At 38.0% G+C, this 20,771-nt stretch overlaps 1 protein-coding gene across 1 annotated transcript in view; it reads left to right on the top strand.

Moving 5' to 3' along the window:
• LOC126252119 (WD repeat-containing protein 11-like) overlaps positions 1 to 20,771 on the top strand; it is a 226,656-nt gene that overhangs the window by 167,380 nt on the left and 38,505 nt on the right. Inside the window, exons 17-18 of the mRNA XM_049952988.1 lie at positions 6,090 to 6,261; positions 19,239 to 19,373. Of these exons, the coding sequence (XP_049808945.1) occupies positions 6,090 to 6,261; positions 19,239 to 19,373 (307 nt within the window). The remainder of the gene's footprint in view (positions 1 to 6,089; positions 6,262 to 19,238; positions 19,374 to 20,771) is intronic.

The raw sequence follows: 20,771 nt of genomic DNA, 5'->3' as shown, positions 1-20,771 counted from the left end.
GTCCTACATAATTGTTAAAAATCCTTGGGAGTTCTAGTCTTGACAAGACTGTTGCAAGATGCATGAAACTGGTGAAATACCCTTAGACTTCAAGGTGTAATAATTCTGGTTGCAAAGAAGATAGGTGCTGTCAGGTGTGAATGCTACCAGACCATCAGTTTAATAAGTCATGGCTGCAAAATATTGACACAAATTATTTACAGAAGAATGGAAAAACTGGTATGAGCTGACCTGGGGGAAGATCAGTTTGAGTACCAGAGAACTGGAGGATTTCGTGTGGCAGTACTGAACCTACAACATATCTTGGAAGATAAAGTAAAGAAAAGCAAACCTATATTTACAGCATTTGTAGATTTAGAGAAAGCTTTTGACATTGTTGGCTGGAATACACTCTCTGAAAGTTTTAAGGCAGCAGGTATAAAATACTAGGAGCAAAAGGTCATTTATAATTTTTGCAGAAGCCAGGCTGTAGTTACAAGAATCAAAGGACATGAAAAGGAAGCAGTGGTTGAGAAGAGAGCGAGAGAGGGTTGCAGCATATCCCTGAAGTTTTCAGTCTGTACATTGAAAAAGCTGTAAAGCAAACCAAGGAGACATTTGGAAAGGGAATAAAGTTAAGGTGAAAATTGATGAAATAAAAATTTTGAGGTTTGCTGATGACATTGTAATTCTTTCAGAGACAGCAAAGGACTTGGAAGAACAATTGAATGGAATGGATAAACTCTTGAAAATGGGTTATAAGATGAATTTCAACAGAAGTATAACAACTATAGTGGAATGTAGGCAAATTGAATCAGGTGATGCTGAGGATATTAAGTGCAAAGATACAAAAGCTTGCAGTTCAGAGATTATTTAACATCCAAAGAATTTCAAGTATATGATTAAATACCTTGTGTCGAATGTTTTCAGAATAAATTGTATGAATAAGAATAATGACAATAATTTTTCAAAATATAATTACAAATTCGAATTAAATTGTAAATAAGTCTTGTCAATTTTATATATTATTTCTACTTATGGAAAAAATATGGGAATGGAGGGGTAGGCATTTATAGCAGAAATGATATAGTGTGTGAAAAAGTCAAATAGAGTGATGATCTGAGTAAAGAAATGGTACTTGAGGTTGCAGCAATAAATTTAAAACTAGGAAACAACAGCCTGATTATAGCTGCTCTATATGAGTCACCTGGAAGCAATATTGAAGAATTTTTCTGTTGTCTGGAGGACCTACTGGAGGAGACATCAGTGTATAAAAAAACATGCTGTTTGTTGAAGACACAAGATATACTCTTTAAATAATAGCATTAATTATTTGCATTATGTTGACTTCCTTCAGTGTTATAACTATTATCACATAAACTCAGAACTAATAAGAATTACTGTAGAAATGCAGACATGCATTGACCACATTTTCACAAACATAACAAAGGAGAACATAAACATAACCATTGTAGAAAATGACATATCTGACCAGAGAGCCCTTACTATGGAAACTTATGTAGGGAATGTGGATATAATTAAATGGGAACCAGTTTACAATGCAACAAATGTGAATGATAAATGGCAAATTTTCTATAAACTAGTCAATAAAACTTTAAATGAAACATGTCCTTTAGTAAAACTAGGAAACAAAGCTATTAATCACAAAGCTGAGAACTTCCCTCCAGACATCATTGAACTGAGAGAGAACATGAAAGACTGTTACACCCTCTTTAGAGATATTAAATTACAGTACTATTTAACAAAATACAAACTGCTCAGAAGAAAATACAGAGATTCAATGACTACCCTTAAAGATCAGAAATATGCCTATCAAATAAGCAACTCAACCTGTGTTAGTACAACAGCCCAGAAAACAATGTATAAAAAATGTGGGAAACAGCATTCTCTTAAACACACCAGCATAACATTAAAAGAAAATGACAGTACAACAAGTGACCCAAAAGAAGTGTGTGAAAAATTCATACAGATGTTTAATAAAATTGGCACAAATGAAACACCGAATTTAAATGCTACAAAGACTAGCCAATCTTTTTTCATCCATGGCATTACTGAGAGGGACCTCCTAGCAACCGTTTCAAAACTTCAAGCTAAAATGTCTTCTGATTGGGATGACATTTCACCTAAGCTGTTACAGGAATGCAGCGGAGAATTAGTTAAGCCTCTGACACATTTAATAAATATCACGCTCACGCTCTGTCATGGAGAATTCCCTGATCTTTTAAAAATTGCTGAAATCCTACCGGTGTATAAGAAGGGAATAAAAACTGACATGAAAAACTACAGGGCAATATCATTATTTTCAGAGCTTGGAAAATTATTAGAGAAAGTAATATTACATCAGTTTGAGGCATATTTCATCAAACATAATCTACACTCCTGGAAATTGAAATAAGAACACCGTGAATTCATTGTCCCAGGAAGGGGAAACTTTATTGACACATTCCTGGGGTCAGATACATCATATGATCACACTGACAGAACCACAGGCACATAGACACAGGCAACAGAGCATGCACAATGTCGGCACTAGTACAGTGTACATCCACCTTTCGCAGCAATGCAGGCTGCTATTCTCCCATGGAGACGATCGTAGAGATGCTGGATGTAGTCCTGTGGAACGGCTTGCCATGCCATTTCCACCTGGTGCCTCAGTTGGACCAGCGTTCGTGCTGGACGTGCAGACCGCGTGAGATGACGCTTCATCCAGTCCCAAACATGCTCAATGGGGGACAGATCCGGAGATCTTGCTGGCCTGGGTAGTTGACTTACACCTTCTAGAGCACGTTGGGTGGCACGGGATACATGCGGACGTGCATTGTCCTGTTGGAACAGCAAGTTCCCTTGCCGGTCTAGGAATGGTAGAACGATGGGTTCGATGACGGTTTGGATGTACCGTGCACTATTCAGTGTCCCCTCGACGATCACCAGTGGTGTACGGCCAGTGTAGGAGATCGCTCCCCACACCATGATGCCGGGTGTTGGCCCTGTGTGCCTCGGTCGTATGCAGTCCTGATTGTGGCGCTCACCTGCACGGCGCCAAACACGCATACGACCATCATTGGCACCAAGGCAGAAGCGACTCTCATCGCTGAAGACGACACGTCTCCATTCGTCCCTCCATTCACGCCTGTCGCGACACCACTGGAGGCGGGCTGCACGATGTTGGGGCGTGAGCGGAAGATGGCCTAACGGTGTGCGGGACCGTAGCCCAGCTTCATGGAGACGGTTGCGAATGGTCCTCGCCGATACCCCAGGAGCAACAGTGTCCCTAATTTGCTGGGAAGTGGCGGTGCGGTCCCCTACGGCACTGCGTAGGATCCTACGGTCTTGGCGTGCATCCGTGCGTCGCTGCGGTCCGGTCCCAGGTCGACGGGCACGTGCACCTTCCGCCGACCACTGGCAACAACATCGATGTACTGTGGAGACCTCACGCCCCACGTGTTGAGCAATTCGGCGGTACGTCCACCCGGCCTCCCGCATGCCCACTATAAGCCCTCGCTCAAAGTCCGTCAACTGCACATACGGTTCACGTCCACGCTGTCGCAGCATGCTACCAGTGTTAAAGACTGCGATGGAGCTCCGTATGCCACGGCAAACTGGCTGACACTGACGGCGGCGGTGCACAAATGCTGCGCAGCTAGCGCCATTCGACAGCCAACACCGCGGTTCCTGGTGTGTCCGCTGTGCCGTGCGTGTGATCATTGCTTGTACAGCCCTCTCGCAGTGTCCGGAGCAAGTATGGTGGGTCTGACACACCGGTGTCAATGTGTTCTTTTTTCCATTTCCAGGAGTGTATTTAACAATTTACAACATGGTTTTAGGAAAGGAAGATCTATTGTAACAGCAGTAGCAATTTTTATGTATGAAACATTAAAGAAGCTAAATGAAGGACACTAGGTAACAGGCACATTGGATAGAGTAAAGCTTTTGATACTGTGAATCGTAAAATTCTATTGCATAAATTAGAAGCATATAGGGTGAGAGGGGTAGCCTTACAACTATTTACCTACTATTTGAAAGACAGGAAACAGTGTGTCAAGCTAACTTATAAAAGAAATGAACAGTTGGCAACAATCAAATCAACCCACAAGTTACTTCAGTGTGGTATGCCCCAAGGAAGTATATTGGGGTCTTTTCTGTGTCTTGTGTACATAAATGATTTAACTGAACCCCAAAACTGCAAGGTTGTAAGCTATGCTGATGACACATCTTTTGTCAACTGGAGCTGTGATATGCTGACTACTAAAACAGTAGTGAAATCAGTTATGATTTTCTGTCTAGTTATCTTACTGAAATAGGCTACTTATAAATAGAGAGAAGACAGTGACAATGCAGTTTATGCTTAACTATAGTCATAACATAAGTAGAAATCTATCTACACCTCCATTGGCCTTTAGCTACACAAACACAAATGTTTGGGCATAATTGTTGACAAACACCTGTCATGGGAATAACGTTTAGGCCATATTTGTAAGAAAATCAGTACAAATGTATATCTTCTGAAAAGTGTCTCAGCTGTTTTGGACCATGATAACTTGATAGAAATTTACTTGGGAGTGATACATCCACATCTTGAGTATGGTATTGAGATATGGGGTGGGGCACCACCTGTCTATGCAGACAGGCTCTTCATACTACAAAAAAGGTAGTAAGAGTGGTAGCCAAGTTAAACAGGAGAGAGCCTTGTAGAGAAATCTTCAGAAAATATGAAATACTAACGATCTACTTTATGTAAATCCTGCAGGTAATAATGTTTGTGAACCAAAATACATGTTTGCAGACTGTAGTGCACATACAGTAGGAACCATCTTTTCTAACAGACTTCCATCTGACCTCAAGACAGCTACTTTAAACACTTTAAAGAATAAACTTAAGCATTCATTAACAGAGAAAAGCTGTTATTCAGTAGAAAATTTCAAGCATATATAGCATAAGCTTGTTTTTTCTGACCTTCACTATTTATATCAATGTGTGCACTTGTATATGTTAACGAAACCTTTGTATATGTAAACTAGAATCTATGACAATGTTGAAAACTGATTGTTATATGGACAGCAAAGAAACAAATGAAATGTTATTAGATTTACAGTTTTGATTATGTTGGACCGTGTCTTGAATTGGATTGTGATGTTGTGTTCTACAATATGCTACAACAATGTGTGTGTGTGTGTGTGTGTGTGTGTGTGTGTGTGTGTGTGTGTGTGAGAGAGAGAGAGAGAGAGAGAGAGAGAGAGAGAGAGAGAGAGAGAGAGAGAGAGAGTGAGAGAGAGAGGGGGGGGAGAGCATTAACCAGCTCCATTACCTCCCCCCCCCCCCCCCCCAAATTACACCTGTTTGCTGCAGCTGTTCACAAACATGGAAGATAATGTAATACACTGGTTCAAGCAATTAGATACAGATCATAAAACTGTCCTTTGTGTACAATCAGATCGGTGTAAATATGTAGATTTCTGTGACCATCTGTCATTTCTATATTTTACGTGGTTAGTAGATAATGTGGCAGTAGATGCAGAAGGATTTTAATGAGACAGCTGTAGAAAAGAAAAAAACTCAAGCATACAGCATTAAGTTCCAAGAGGAAAGCATAAAGCAAGATAAATGAAGAGAAACATGAGAGATATGACACAACAGGAAAAGTGTTGGTGGCAAGGATCCAGTTGGTGCAGGTTGTGAAGCAGTCAGCATTGAGTTTTGCGTGTTTTGTAATATGTGTATCATCCCTGTCAATATAATTTTGCATCATTCTAGATGTCTTGCCTTTCTTTCCTCAATACACCTACAACAATTGGCATTCGTATTAAACAAACAGTGTGCTCCAATATTCTGTCTTTCCGAAAATTATCCTGTTTAAAAGTGTGATGATATTATGTCTTTTTATATAAATTAAAATTATTGTTAGTTTTATGTTCCATGAATCATTTGTATAACAAATTGTAATGATTTGGAATGAGGAATTTTATATTTACTCTACAAATTATCTTTAAATATAGCTACTTGCTGATCACCAACCACTTTTTACACATTACAGTAACAAAAATTCATAAATTCATAGTTTAGAAGATTTTGATTTATTTATTTATTTTTAGCACTATGAGCGTATTTCGCAATTAAAATGCCCAAAAGACATGGTAAAAATTGTTGACATTGACTGGGCAGCATCTGACAAGCCTGTATTAGCTACACAGGATGGATGTTTGCGTGTCATGGACATGACATTAACATCTAGTTCATCGCCTCTTATTGATTATGAATTTGAAGGTATGTAATGTATTTAGGTATGTATTCTTCTAGATTATAAGTGAAACAGGGAACTAATGTGTCACTAACCTCCAAAACTTATAACAGAAGTAAGATTAAGCAAAAACAGAAATGTGCTTAGACTCATAGGCTTCATTCCATTAGACGGGGCAAGCAATGAGAGTGGAAATCTAACAGTGAAACAGAGAGAGCTGAGAAGGAGCATGAGCAGATGTTATGGGATTGTGATGCAGACCTTACCAGTAAGCTTTGTGATAGTACCTAATGGTTACTGCTAGTGTAGCTGCTCTTCTAAACAGCATTCCAAATGAGCAAACCAGTTGCGCCTTTGCCTGTGGCTACTCCTACTTAAGGTACTTGGGCACTGCACAGCTCTGTTTAATAAGAATAGCTTGATGTAGTCATAAGGTTGAGCCATGTACATCTGCTTTCATGCTCCTCAGCTAATTAGCTGTAAATAATAACCTGTAGCTGTGATCCTGCAGTCAAATAGTCTATGCATTGGTTAGAATTGTGAGCTAATAAAATGCACTGAAATACAAAATAAAAATTAATGAATAATTTAATAGCAAGGGTTCAGTTCTAATGTCTATAATTGGTGTAGATGACATAGAATTATGTTGAATAATGTTTACTCAGGAAAGGACATCTCCTATTATATACAGTTAAAATAGACACAGAAGATACCATTATCAAATGCAGTAAAGTTACATTGAGAGCATTGTGAGAATTGTAGCAAAATACCAAACTAAGTAGTCATCAAATGTACTTCAAAACTAAGTCCGTTTCATAATCACAATAGACAAAATATTCACCAGCTCAAAACAGTTCGAAGTTTAACATCATAATTTACAAATTATCACAAAGAATAACAACTCATAATCTGTCTATCCCCAGTACTGTAATACAAGTGGAAAAGGTTACAGTCCTACTCTGAAGCATATCCAGACCGCTTGAATTATAAAGTCCCTTCAGAAGTTAATGTATGGTAGCGGCTGTTCACCACCCAGAATTAAACACCTCCACAATCGAACTGCTCGTTAGCACAAGTAGGTCTGCTTCTTTCAAGCACAAATGTAAAGAAGTCTCTAGAAACACTTCATTGAGATCTTGATTTGAAAAATTCCCGGTCTCCAGTTAACTTTCATAGTGTTCTACTACTATCTGCTTTCCCATTGGTTGAAGCCTGTCCTGACCAAAAATACATCGTTTTTAAGTTCTACAAACATGATTTTATCATCTTGATTACTTCTGGACTACACTAATGTAGTACAATAATATTTGAATAAATAAATGTTACAAAAATTTGGTCACACTCGGACCATTCCCAATAAATATAGAGAGAGATTTATCCATACATAAAAAAGCGCGTATTTTTTCACAAGTGTGCTCACTATAATAGATTGTTGTTAAATATTATTAAGCAATTATTTAGGCATGCTTGTCAGAAGCATCTTTTGGCACAATTTTACAAATGTGGTGTCACCTAACACGTGGGATTGACCACTTTTTAAAGTACAGTGACTTTGTTTTATCAGTTTAAATTAATATTTAAATAGTCAATGTACAAATAGTGTACTTTTCATTACATAAATACACAAGTATGCCAAAATATGAGGTATTATTAATTTACTGTGTATTTGGGAAGGATGCAATATTCTGACAAACATTTGGTTAATGAAAAGATATATAAAATGTAATAAATCAAGAAATGTGTCTGTGTGTGTGCGCGGATGGATGTGTGTGTGTGTGTGTGCGCGCGCGCGCGAATGTATACCTGTCCTTTTTTGCCCCGAAGGTAAGTCTTTCCGCTCCCGGGATTGGAATGACTCCTTACCCTCTCCCTTAAAACCCACATCCTTTCGTCTTTCCCTCTCCTTCCCTCTTTCCTGATGAAGCAACCATTGGTTGCGAAAGCTTGAATTTTGTGTGTATGTTTGTGTTTGTTTGTGTGTGTATCGACCTGCCAGCACTTTCGTTTGGTAAGTCACATCATCTTTGTTTTTAGATAAATCAAGAAATAAAGTAGATATGAATATGTAGTTTTCAGAGATGATAGCTATAGTGCGGTGCTATCATCTGAGATATTGTGTGTTGAAAACATGTGAATGTAAAAGAAGGGTGCTTATAACACAAGCATTGTAGACTTTTAATTTAGTTTTTGTGGTAAGCAGTCCGTTGTTCCATACTCTGTTTTTCAATCTAGCCATGACAGATAATGCCTTTGTGATTCTGTTAGTAATTTCAGTGTCCATGGACAAGTTTCTACATATTGTGGATCCCAAGTAGGTAAAGTCATCAACTAACTGGAGAGGATTGCCATCAATGCTGATGGATGGAAGGTTGGTAGTGCTCTGCGCCATGATCTTAGTCTTTTGAAGGCTGATGAGTAGACCAGATTTTTCACAGGCATGCGGTAATTTGTTAATTATATACTGCAGCTCATCTTCCGTGTTCGCTACTAGAGCTGCATTGTCCTCATATAACAACTCACGAATAACAACTGTATTTACTTTGGTCTTGGCCTTGAGGCGAGCAATGTTGAAAAGATTTCCATCAGACCTCGTATGTAGATACACTCCCTCCTCACAGTCTTCAAAGGTAAATGTGAGCAGAAGGGAAAAGAAAATCCCAAATAATGTAGGAGCTAACACACACACCTGTTTCACACCGCTATTAACAGGCAATGCTTCTGATGTTTTACCGTTGAAGCAGATTGTTGCTTGTGTTTTCACGTGGAAAAAGACAATTATTTGTAGTAGTTTAGGTGGGCATCCAATCTTCTGCAACATTTTGAAAAGCCAATTTCTGCTCACTAAATCAAACGCTTAAACAAGGTCAATGAAAGCAATATAAAGTGGCCTCTGCTGCTCACGGAATTTCTCTTGTAGCTGTCGTAAGGAGAAGATCATATCTACAGTTGATTGGCCAGGCCTGAAGCCACACTGAGATTCTGGATAGAGTCTGGAAGCTAAGATTTGTAATCGCATTGGGATGACTCTTGCATAAGCTTTCCCGGCTACACTTAGTAATGAAATGCCTCGGTAATTGTTACAGTCACTTCTGTTCCCTTTTTGTTTATATAGAGTAACTATCCTCGAATTCCGCATATTCATCGGGACATAACCTTCTTCCCAGCTGGTTGTGATAAGTGAATATGAATGTTTGGGAAGAACAGACTTGTTATACTTAATAACCTCTGCAGGTATTCCATCTTCACCTGGGGTCTTTCCGTTAGCAAGAGAATCTATTTGTCTACTGAGTTCTTCCATAGTAGGCATTGCATCTACTTCTTCCATAACTGGCATTTGTTTGATGGCGTCACATGCATCCTTGCTAACTTCGTTCTCGGCTGCATACAACTTGAGGTAGTGTTCAACTCAGCGTTTCATTTTTTTGCCTTCATCAGTAATGACTTCACCCATCTTGGACTTCAGAGGAGCTGTTTTTCTGACAGTTGGTCCAATTTCTTTCTTAATACCATCGTACATTGCCTTAGCATCCCCAGAATCGGCCGCTTTCTGTATACCTGCACATAAATTCAGCCAGTAGTTATTTGCGCATCTCCTGGATGTTTGCTGTGCTCTGTTCTTTGCTTTTCATAGGTCATCTCGAGTTCTTTCATTTGGGTTTCTTTTGTAAGCAAGCAGGGCTTTCCATTTAACCTCAGTGATTGGTTCAATTTCTTCCAAATTTTGCTCCTTATTTCTTTTTCCTTTTATTCATGCTCAAAAACTTTCATGTCAACTGGCTCCGGCCACAGAAACCTATGTGATTATTTTAACAAAAATTGTGTGTGGTAAAATGTATAAATAATATATAATATCTGTTGGGGACCTGTATGAAATGCTTCCAGGGCCTATAAAGATCAAAATATGGACACATGAAAATGATAGAAAAAAGAAAGTAAGTGATAAATCATGACCATAAAATGGCAAACAGACAATTTCAATGTACAGATCTCTTAACAACATATGTATTACTAAATAATTTCCTTTGTGTGGGAGACCACTGATGATACCTAGTATGAATAGGCAAAATCTTTTAGGTTAAAACCAAAATAAACATTGAATTGCAAAAGATGGACTGGTTCTTATCTCTGGAATGAACTATGCATGTTGTCTGGGCTCTGAGGTGTTTGGAAGGCCAGACATGCTCACAGAGGTTCAACAAAGTTTGTAATATGTAATGTTGTCCCCAGAACTGATTGTGGTCCCCTGAGTTTCTAGGTGAGTGAAAGGCTTGAACCAGAGTGTCCAAAGGCTGTGTGACAAACTAGACTATAAATTGTGAAACTTTTGCCATGGAGTTGAATACTGTAGGGTCCCCCCAAATGGTTCAGATGTGCACTACACATTGAAGACTGCATATTGAAAGGATAGGCTAATGGTAAATGGAGATGGTGTATTTGTTGCAGTAGACAAGAGTTAGAAATCCACAGGGATAGAAATTGAAGCTGCATGTGAGATTGGTTGGTAAAGACTCACTGTCAATGGTGGACATGAACTTAGTCGTATCCTTGTATCAACCACCACACTCACCTCAAGATGTAGCAGTAAACCTTAGAGAAGACCTCACTTCACTATTACATAAGTTCTCCAATAATACTGTCATCATTGGAGACGACTTAATCATTGAACAATCAATTGGGAAAATTACCGTTTTGTAATTGTTCGGCATGAAAAGACATCTTACTAAACATTACTAAATTCTTTCTCTGAGAACTACCTAGAACAAATATTTTGGATTCCCACTCATGATGGAACTATAACGAATCTAATGGTAACAAATCAAACCCTTTTAAGGATGTCGACATAGAAAGTGGTATCAGTGATCATGAGGCTGGTGTAGTAACAGTGATTACCAAATTACAAAGGGCAACTGGAAGGAGGGTTTGTGTGTTCAGAAACGAGGTAAAGAGTCACCAGTGTCATATCTTAACAAGTAACTTGAAACATTTTGCTGTGGTAAGGAGCATGAAGAGCAACTGAGCCTCAGGTTTAAAAGACTAATTGACCACCAACTTGATAACAAACTTCTGTTCATTGGGGCCTGCAGTGCAAAATATGTCTTTTAATGACATAATCAATATGAATATGAATAATAGCCAGCTACAGTGCTATGTAAAATTTTTGTTTTATATCATTCATGATCAGCCCATTTCTGGATATTGCCATCATCAGGTGCTCTGTAAATACATAAGAAAGCGATTGTCATAACATAATGGTCTTGTAGCTGTGATCTGAAAAGCTATAATACATCATTGGGTGTTTTTACCTTACATGTAACATCGTTTAAAACATGTCCTGTTTTTTTTATAATAAAAATAATTGAATTTCACACATCACTTATTTATAATGGTAACTATGTATACATGTAATATCACTGATCTACTGTCATCCAAGTTGTCAGAAAAGTAACATAGATGGAAACCAAGTAAAATTCGATACATCTCCAGTACACACCTAGGAGAAAGTAATAATTCTAAAAAACACAGGACATGCAGCAATGATGTTACGTTTAAGATAAACCCAGTGATGTATTGTAGCTTTTCAGATCATAGCTACAAGACCGTTATATTAAGACCATAGCTTACTTATGTGTTTACAGAGCATCTGATAATTGCGATATGCAGAAGTGGGCTCATTGTGAATAATATAAAACATAAACAATTTACATAACAGTGTAGCTGGCTATTATTCATGTTAACTTGGTAAACATGTACCTGGTAGAACAGCTCATATTGGGAATCATCCTCCATGATATCCAGTCACTGTAAAGAGCCCTACACATGAGCAGTGGATCACACTGATGGGTCACATACAATATCACTGCAGTTGGTCACCCAGCTCGACCCTACCACACACGAGTGATTTGTCAAGCAGTTTCAACCAAAACTATGAACCCCACTGTATCGAGAAGTTCTGCTATGGAAGGCAAACTTGTAATTTCAGTGACTGTTGCAGTTGATCTTGCTTTTCCCAAAGATACTTGCAAAATGTAAATTAAAAGAAATGGGAATTGCAATTTATTAAACTTGTTTTGAAATGCTGTTCTTAGGAAATGTTGGTTACTTTGTAGTACAGACTTTATTAAATTTTTCACTGACACCAAATGGATTGTGTACATCTTTCTAATACTGTTCTTTAGCACTTGTTTGTCTTTGGTTCCTTTTTCATTCGTTGGTCTTATTTTTAGCTGCTAGTATTTACAGTTTGTTTTGCAGTGCATATGTGTGTATAGAAATATTGTAAATAGCAGCACTCCTGATTACCATAACCCTTGTTATAAACTGTATGAGGGAGAATCCAGGCACTTGCATACAGAATAGGCTCCCAGATATTTGACTGGCTCAAAGACTGGCTCAAAGACTTCTTAAATAATAGAACCCAGTATATTGTTCTCAATGGGGGTTGTTCATTGAGACAGGGATAATATCAGGAGTGCCCAGGGAAGAGTGATAGGACTGTTGCTATTTTCTATGTTTGTAAAAGATCTGGCAGACAGGGCAGGGAGCAATCTTCGGTTGTTCGCTGATGATGATGTGGTGTACAGGAATGTGTTGAAGATAAGTGACTGTAGGTTGATACAAGATGACCAAGACAAAATTTCTAGTAGATGTGATGAATGGCAGCTGGCTCTTGATGTAGAAAAATGTAATTTAATGTGGATGAGTAGGAAAAACAAACCCTCAATGTTCAGATACAGCATTAGTAGTGTCCTACTTGACATAGTCACATCATTTAAATATCTGGGCATAACGTTGTAAAGCGATATGAAATGGAATGAGATTGTGAGGATTGTGGTAGGAAGGCAAATTGTTGACTTCTATTTATCGGGACAATTTTGCGAAAGTGTAGTTCATCTGTAAAGGAGACTATATATAGGACACTTCTGAGCCTATTATGGAGTACTACTTGAATGTTTGTGATCTGCACCAGGTTGGATTGGAAGAAGATTTCAAAGAAATTCAGATGTGAGCTGCTAGATTTGCTACTGCACAAGTGTTATGGATATGCCTCAGGACCTCAAGTGGGAATCCCTGGAGGAAAGAAGACATTCATTTTGAAGAACACTACTGAGAAAGTTTGAAAAACCGGCATTTGAAGCTGACAGCAGAACTATCCCACTGCCACCACACACATTTCGCATATGGACCATGAAGGTGAGATACAAGAAATTAGGGCTTATACAGAGGCATATAGACAATTGCTTTTCCCTCGCTCTATCTGTGAATGGAAAAGGAAAGGAAATGACTGGTTGTGGTACAAGGTATGCTCTACCACATGGCTTGTGAAATACTGATGCAGATATCGATATAGAAGACCCAAATATAGATGCATGAAAATAAAAGAAAAATGAAAGTAAGTGATAAATCACAACTATGCAATTGCAAACAGACAGTTCAAATGTACTCACCTCCTAACACACACACACACACACACACACACACACACACACACACACACACACACACACAAGATATATATGAGGGAGAGTTAGATTACATGAAGTTACAAGCTACTAAAGACACTTGAGTGTGTAATAGATTTGCCCTGAACTTTTATGTTAAAATATCCACTTATTATAATGGTATGTCATTGTGTTTAGAAGTTAAAAACATCAATAATATGTTTAATTGTTTCATAAATAATTGAAAATCATCATATGGTGCCCACTGTATCATGATTGTTGCTATGAACTTCCCCTAAATTCTACTTCTACAACACAAGCTTCAAAATGCTAGTCACTGCAAAATCTGAGTGTTCATCTTCTCTTCTTGAAGTGCTCCATGGTCCCTGGATAACTAAAATTCTAAAGCTAAGTTGTTTCTCAACATGGGCAAAGCAAAACGATACCAAACTACACAACCATGCTATAACTAGATAAACAAGTTTCAACCGAGAAGCCATATTGCCATACATCACTGCTAACAAGACAGGCAACCATGTTGCATACACAAATCGCATGTGCGATCCATCAAATTGCCTGGAATTTCCATATGATCAGTGACCAATCTCTGCAATTTTCCCCACACACATGTAATTTATGAAGTGACTGATTGCCCAGGCAATAGATCACTGCGATTCACTACTCGTGTGTGGGACAAACTGTAGGGCCTTAGACACAGCTATGCTGAATGAAACATGTTTGACTGTCAAGAGGGAAATTTCTAAAGCTTTCAGTGACTGTCGCAGTAGAATCTTATAGAAAGATGCCACAAAACCCAAAGAAATGCTGGTTGTATGTGTAAAGGATAATGCTAGTACCAAAGTTAATGTCTAAAGACTCATGGACAAGACAGGAATAGTGAAGCGGGACAAGACAGGAATAGTGAAGCAGAAATTCTGAACTCCATTTTCAGATGTTACTTAGCAAAGTAGTATCCAATATACTTATCACACCACACAAACATGAATAATACAGATATTAGTGTAAGTAGGGTTGAGAAACAACTGAAATTGATAAGTTTGAACCAAGCTCCATAGCCCAGAGAATCCCTGTCATGTTCTGTACCATATTTTCAGGTGAGCTCTTCTTTTAACCATAATCTGTCTTAGATCCCTTGAACAAAAAACCATGCTAAGTAATTAGAGGAAATCAAAGGCCGCACAGTCTATAAGAAGGATAGCAGGAATGCACTACAAAGCTATTGGCCAATATCCTTGACATGCATTTGCTGTAGAATCTTAGAACATATCCTAAGCTCAAACATAATGAGTTACCTCAAGCAGAATGCAAGCCAGCATGAATTACAAAATTTCAATACTAACTTGCAGTTTCCTATATGACATACTGAAAGGAACAGATCAAGGCAGTCAGGTAGATACAGCATCTCTAGATTTCCGGAAAGCTTTTGACACAGTTTCACCCACACCTACACTTGTTATCAAAGGTACGATTGTATGGAACATCAAGCAAAATTTGTGACTGGACTGAGGATATGTTAGGATGCAGCATCTCATCTTGGATGTCTCATGCCTTGGAGAAGTAGAGTATATAAGGGGAATATATGAATGAATGTTATTTTTGCACTTGACTTTGACTAAAATAAAATATTTCTTTCTGACCATGAGAACATTGATCTTTTTACTACCGTCGCTGTTTAGCAGTGTGTTCTGTGAACATAAAGCGAGGGAGATAAGTTGGGATAAATAAATAATGGAAGAAAAGATTTTCTGTGCCTTGTGTTTTAATCTGAGCACTGCATTCATTGCTTGATCATCATGCATTTAATAACAGTCCAAATATGTTTGTTTTCTTTTTTGCCATAGTAATAATATGTTGAGCTACATTTCTTTAAAATGGCCACTAAGTACATGACACAGATATTTACTGGGAAGTGATTATATTAATGACTCGATGAATCAGAACTGATCATTGGCAATGCCGCGTATCTGTGGAGAGGAAGACAATTGAAAGTCCTGAGAGTAAAGAATGCATATCACTGTCTTGCTATAAATATGCAGAGGACAACATATTTAAATCATATATTAAGGAAATAAATTTTCTGTACGGGGGCACAAAAAGTGAAACAGTTACCTTGGGAAAAAAAAATTTAAAAAATTAAAAGTATTAAGTGTCATGTAATATTTTATGTAATGTAATATCTTGTATAGACACCTTTTATTAATCTGACACGTTCCACATCATTACGAAGTGTCGTATTCATGATAATGGAACAAGTACTAATCTAATCTAAGTAACAGAAGTAGAAATAACTTCAGGTGTGCCTCAGGGAAATGTGTTGGTACCCTTGATGCTCATATTGTATATAATGACTTTTTTTAAAAGTGTTCAACCCTGAGGTTGGTTTGCAGCGGAGTGCCATTCTTCTCTTCTGACTGCTTTTCTCTTCATTTCCGCGTATGTTTTACATCCAATGTCATTCATGATCTGTTGCATGTATGATATCCTTGGTCGTCCCCGCCGATTGCGTCCCTCAATAGCTCCTCCTCCTATTGTTCCAACAATGCTGTTGTGTCATAGGATGTGCCCTACAAGTTCGCCTCCTCTTGTTTGGATATATCTCCACAGAGATCTGGTTTCCTGTATTCTTCTAAGCACCTCTTCATTTGTTACTTTGTCTCTCCAGCTGATCTTCATTATCCTTCTATAGCACCAATCTCCAGGGCCTCTAGCCATCTTCTCTCTTCTCTTCCAATTGTCCAAGTATCACATCCGTATAGGGTCACACACCAAACCAAACCTTTTCAGACTGATGTTGTTGCTGGTGAGTAAATTCCTTCTCCGATTAAATGCAATTTTGGCCTTTTGTATTCTGCTCGCAATTTCTTTCCGGCTTCTACCATCCCTTGTGATTTTGCTTCCCAGGTAAGTCAATTCCTTCTTTGGTATAGGAACAATGATACATTTCTGGAAGTCTGTCTGTATCTTTCCTGTGTTATAGATGGATCTAATAAGTTTAAGCAGCATCATTTTCATGCGGTCACCAGCATTCTTTATAAGTTCAGCATGGATGTCATCAGTACCTGTTGCTTTGTTGTCCAGTAGTTCTTTTAGAGCTCTGTCAAATTCTTCCTGCAGAATGTCATCTCCCGTGTCATCTTCGTCTTCTTGTTCTTCTCTTCCTATTACTTCCTCTGAAAGAGGTGTTCTGGCATACAACTCCTCTATGTATTCTTTCCATCTCTTCACCATGTCTTCACCAAACAGCATTTTCCCCTCTTTATTTTCTATTGTGCCTGAGAGTGTTGTTTTACGTTTGTTAAAAAACTGATTTGCTGTTCTGTAGGCTAAATCAGTTCTTCCGTTTTGCATATTTTCTTCCACTTCCCTGCACATTTTTTCAAGAAAATTTTCTTGTGCTTTTCTAGCTTCTCTATTAACTAAATTCCTTAGTCTTCTGTATTCAGCTTTTCCTTGTTCATCAGTTGCATTTTTGTATAATCTCCTGTTTTCTATAACATCAATAATATCTGCTGTAATTCAATTCCTCTTGTTTTTGAGTTCAGTTCTTCCAACTATCTTTCCTGCTGCTTTGTATATACCAGATTTAATTTGATCCCAGTCTTCATTTACTCCACCATGGTGAAAATTTGTAGCTAGGTTGTCTATCTCATGAACATAGTGCTTTGCCAGTCCCTCAATTTTCAGTTTTTCTAGTTCCCATTTAAGTTTTACTGGCTTCTTCTTCAAACATTTGAATCTTGGTGAACTTTTCATCAGAACCAGGTTATGATCACTGCCTATGTCTGCAGATGGATAGCTCCTGCAATCTTTTATCTGGTTCCTAAAACGTGCTTTCACTAGAATGTAATCAATCTGTTGTCTCCTCAGGTCTCCAGGGGCCTTCCATGAGCATCTTCTTCATTTGTGATGTTGAAAAAGTGTGTTTGTAACAACTAATTGGTGCCTCAAGCAGAACTCAATTAGTTGATCTCCTCTTTCATTTCTTCTTCCAAGTCCATATTGGCCAGCAATTCCTTTCTCTGGTTCTTCACCCACAATTGCATTCCAGTCCCCCATGGCAATCAGGTTTTCATCTCCCTTAACATTTCTCATCGCATTACTTATTTCTTCGTATATTTCGGCATAGGATGTGGAAGACAACGGGAAACCACCACATTAAAGAACTACGGTTATCCCAACCATCAGCAGTAAACAATGTCAGTATCTTCTGTAAAATTTCCCGGAGATAAAGTAGTCCCCCAGTCAGATCTTGGGGTGGGAACTGCAAAAGATATAGACAATGTGAAGGAAAAGAATCCCAATTTTAAACATAGCCACTTGGAATGTGAGAACACTGCTTCAGTTTAGCAAGCTAGAAAATGTATAACTTGAAATGGAATGGCTGGAAATCAATATCCTAGGCATATCGGAGATGAGATGGGCCCCAACCAGGTGATTTCTGGTCTGGAGAATACAGTCATTCACACCGGAACTGACCAAGATAGACCAGGAATGGGAGGAGTTGGAATAATTTTAAGGAAAAACTATGGCTCACATGTCAAGGGATATGTGCAATATAGCTCTCGAACAATACTAGTCAAACTTGAAACTAAACCAGAGGACACTGTGATAATACAAATATACATGTCAACATCCAAAGAAGAAGATGCAGTCATTGATGAAAAATATGAAGAGATAATGACCTTACAACAATATTAATAGTAACCACAGACTTTTCGCAGGTGGTGCAGTTATCTATAATAAAGTACTGCCTGAAAACGCTGCACAAATGTTAAGTGGGATTTCGATAAGATTTCGCCATAGTGCTGAGATTGACAACCTGCTTTACATATTCAGAAATGTAACATCGTGCTCTTAACAAAATGGGAAAATGTTATATCCTATGTCTACAGCATCAATGAGTCACAGTTGGAATCAGTCAACTCATACGAGTACCTGGGTGTAACAGTTTTTAGGGTTATGAAACAGACCAATCACTTAGGCTCAGTCATAAGTAAAGCAAGTGACATACTTTGGTTCGTTGATAGAAAGAAGGGTAGCACAGAAATCTCAAGTTTGTTTGTCCCATGGGAAAGTGGCACAGAGATGCTGAAAGGACTGAACTGGCAGACATTTGAAGATGGACAAAAACTATTCTTAGAGTGCCTGCTTACAAAGTTTCAAGAACCTACATTAAGTAATCTATCTAGGAATATGTTACAACTCCCCTAAGCTCATCTCTTGTAGGGATCACAAGGACAAGATTAGAATGATTACAGCAGACACAGAAGTGTTTAAACAGTCATGCTTCCCATGCTCCTTACCTCAATGTGTTGGTCAGAAGCACTTGTAACAGGTACTATTGGCAGTACCCTCTGCTACGAACTTCACAGTGCTTTCAGATTATGGATGTAGATGTAGTTAAACATAATTGAAGTTAACTGAGACATAATGGCTTCAAATATTAACAATGTTGCATAATTCACTAATCTTTACTAAGTTCGTCATACATTCTTTGCTTGAAAGTCTGTTGTGTTACATCACACTATAATCTGATTTTGCAGAGTGCGTGTATTGCCTCTCTCTGCTTCCAATTCGGGTGGCATTCAATCTCAAGCTGCTGCTTGCTTCACAGTTCTGGAAAGAATACAATTTCGATTTCACCTCAGAAGATGGCTTTAAAGAACAGGAATTAGCAAGTATGCTATGATAATAATTTTTTACTTTAATATCATTACAGGTAGAGTAATTTGGAAATTAAGTAATCAGAAGAAGAAGCATCTGTAGAAAAAAGTAATACATGTATCTTCACTGGATTCACTAGTTTGTAATGCATTGTTTAATTTAAGAGTTAATTGCAGGCACATACAAAAAAGGTATGATGAGACATAATTTACTGTTTTAGATTTTTATTTTCTTTAGACAGTTTTCAAAGTATTTATGCAATATTGTAAAAGAGTGAAACTAAACTAACTTGCATGATTAAGTATTTGTCTGAAATGGTACATGATATGGAGTGTTAATTTATAATGGTCACCTGTGCTAGATTTATGATATTAATGTCCTACGAAAGTCAAATTTCTCTAATAATTTCATAGCTAAATAATGCTATGTTGTTTGGATTTTGATTCTCCTGATATATTTTCCTTATGTTGGTACCCCAAAAAAGAATTATGAAATAGACTTCATGTTTGGAAGTTTTGTGGGTTTTTAATATTATTTGCTATATTTTTATTTATTAATCTTGATATGATATTTTTGTGGTTTTTGAATTGTATGGTCAGTGGTAGTTGCATGCATCAACTTCTTTTTTTATATATGTTGCAATAAAGTGGACTTGACTTGTATTCAATATGCTAACACCAATATGGACAGAAAATTTAAAGCTGATAATTCAGGAGATTAAGGGCTCAGAAATGTCATCAAAACCTGAGGATTTAAGGGAAAAAAATCAGAGGATATCAAAACCTATGGAAAAATTATTTGGAAGTCTGGTTTAAAGCTAACACAAACCAATAGTGAGAAACATAGAGTGAGGGGGAGAGGGGGAGGGAGTCATTTACTTTAGATCCCTTGAACAAAAACTATGAGCAATGATTTGAAGAAAGCACAGGTCCACAGTCTACAACAGGGTCCCCATGGCATGCGAAAACCACACCTGAGATGGCTGTGTGGGCTGATGGTCAGCCTGTCCCAGCTTCGTTCAGTTCTTCTTGGAAGCACCCAGTACAGTACGACATTTCATTTAGTATTGTGGTGTGTGGCACTTTTTGGCCAGCACAACTCTCCAGTTCCGCAGAATTGTAGTGTCTGTGCTGTTTACCTTTTGTTGTTTATTTGTAATGTGAAGGATGTTCACAGGTCCAGTGGCTATTTGCACAAAAGAGGAAGTCTAGTGATCTATCACCACAAGCCTTTAAAACTTAATGGAAATGACAGAAGAGAGTGATGAGAATCCTCAACATCTATTATCCAGTCGTATAATGAAGGGGATCTGCAAATTTGCTTTGAAAAGACTTTACAGTACCATGCAGAAAGAATCTAAAGATTTGCTTGACAATGAAACAGCAAAAAATCACAATAGACAGGTATCATTG

The sequence above is a fragment of the Schistocerca nitens genome, chromosome 1 (genome assembly GCF_023898315.1).
Source record: "Schistocerca nitens isolate TAMUIC-IGC-003100 chromosome 1, iqSchNite1.1, whole genome shotgun sequence".
NCBI classification, from domain to species: Eukaryota; Metazoa; Arthropoda; class Insecta; order Orthoptera; family Acrididae; genus Schistocerca; species Schistocerca nitens.
This window is presented reverse-complemented; position numbering and strand designations above follow the sequence as displayed.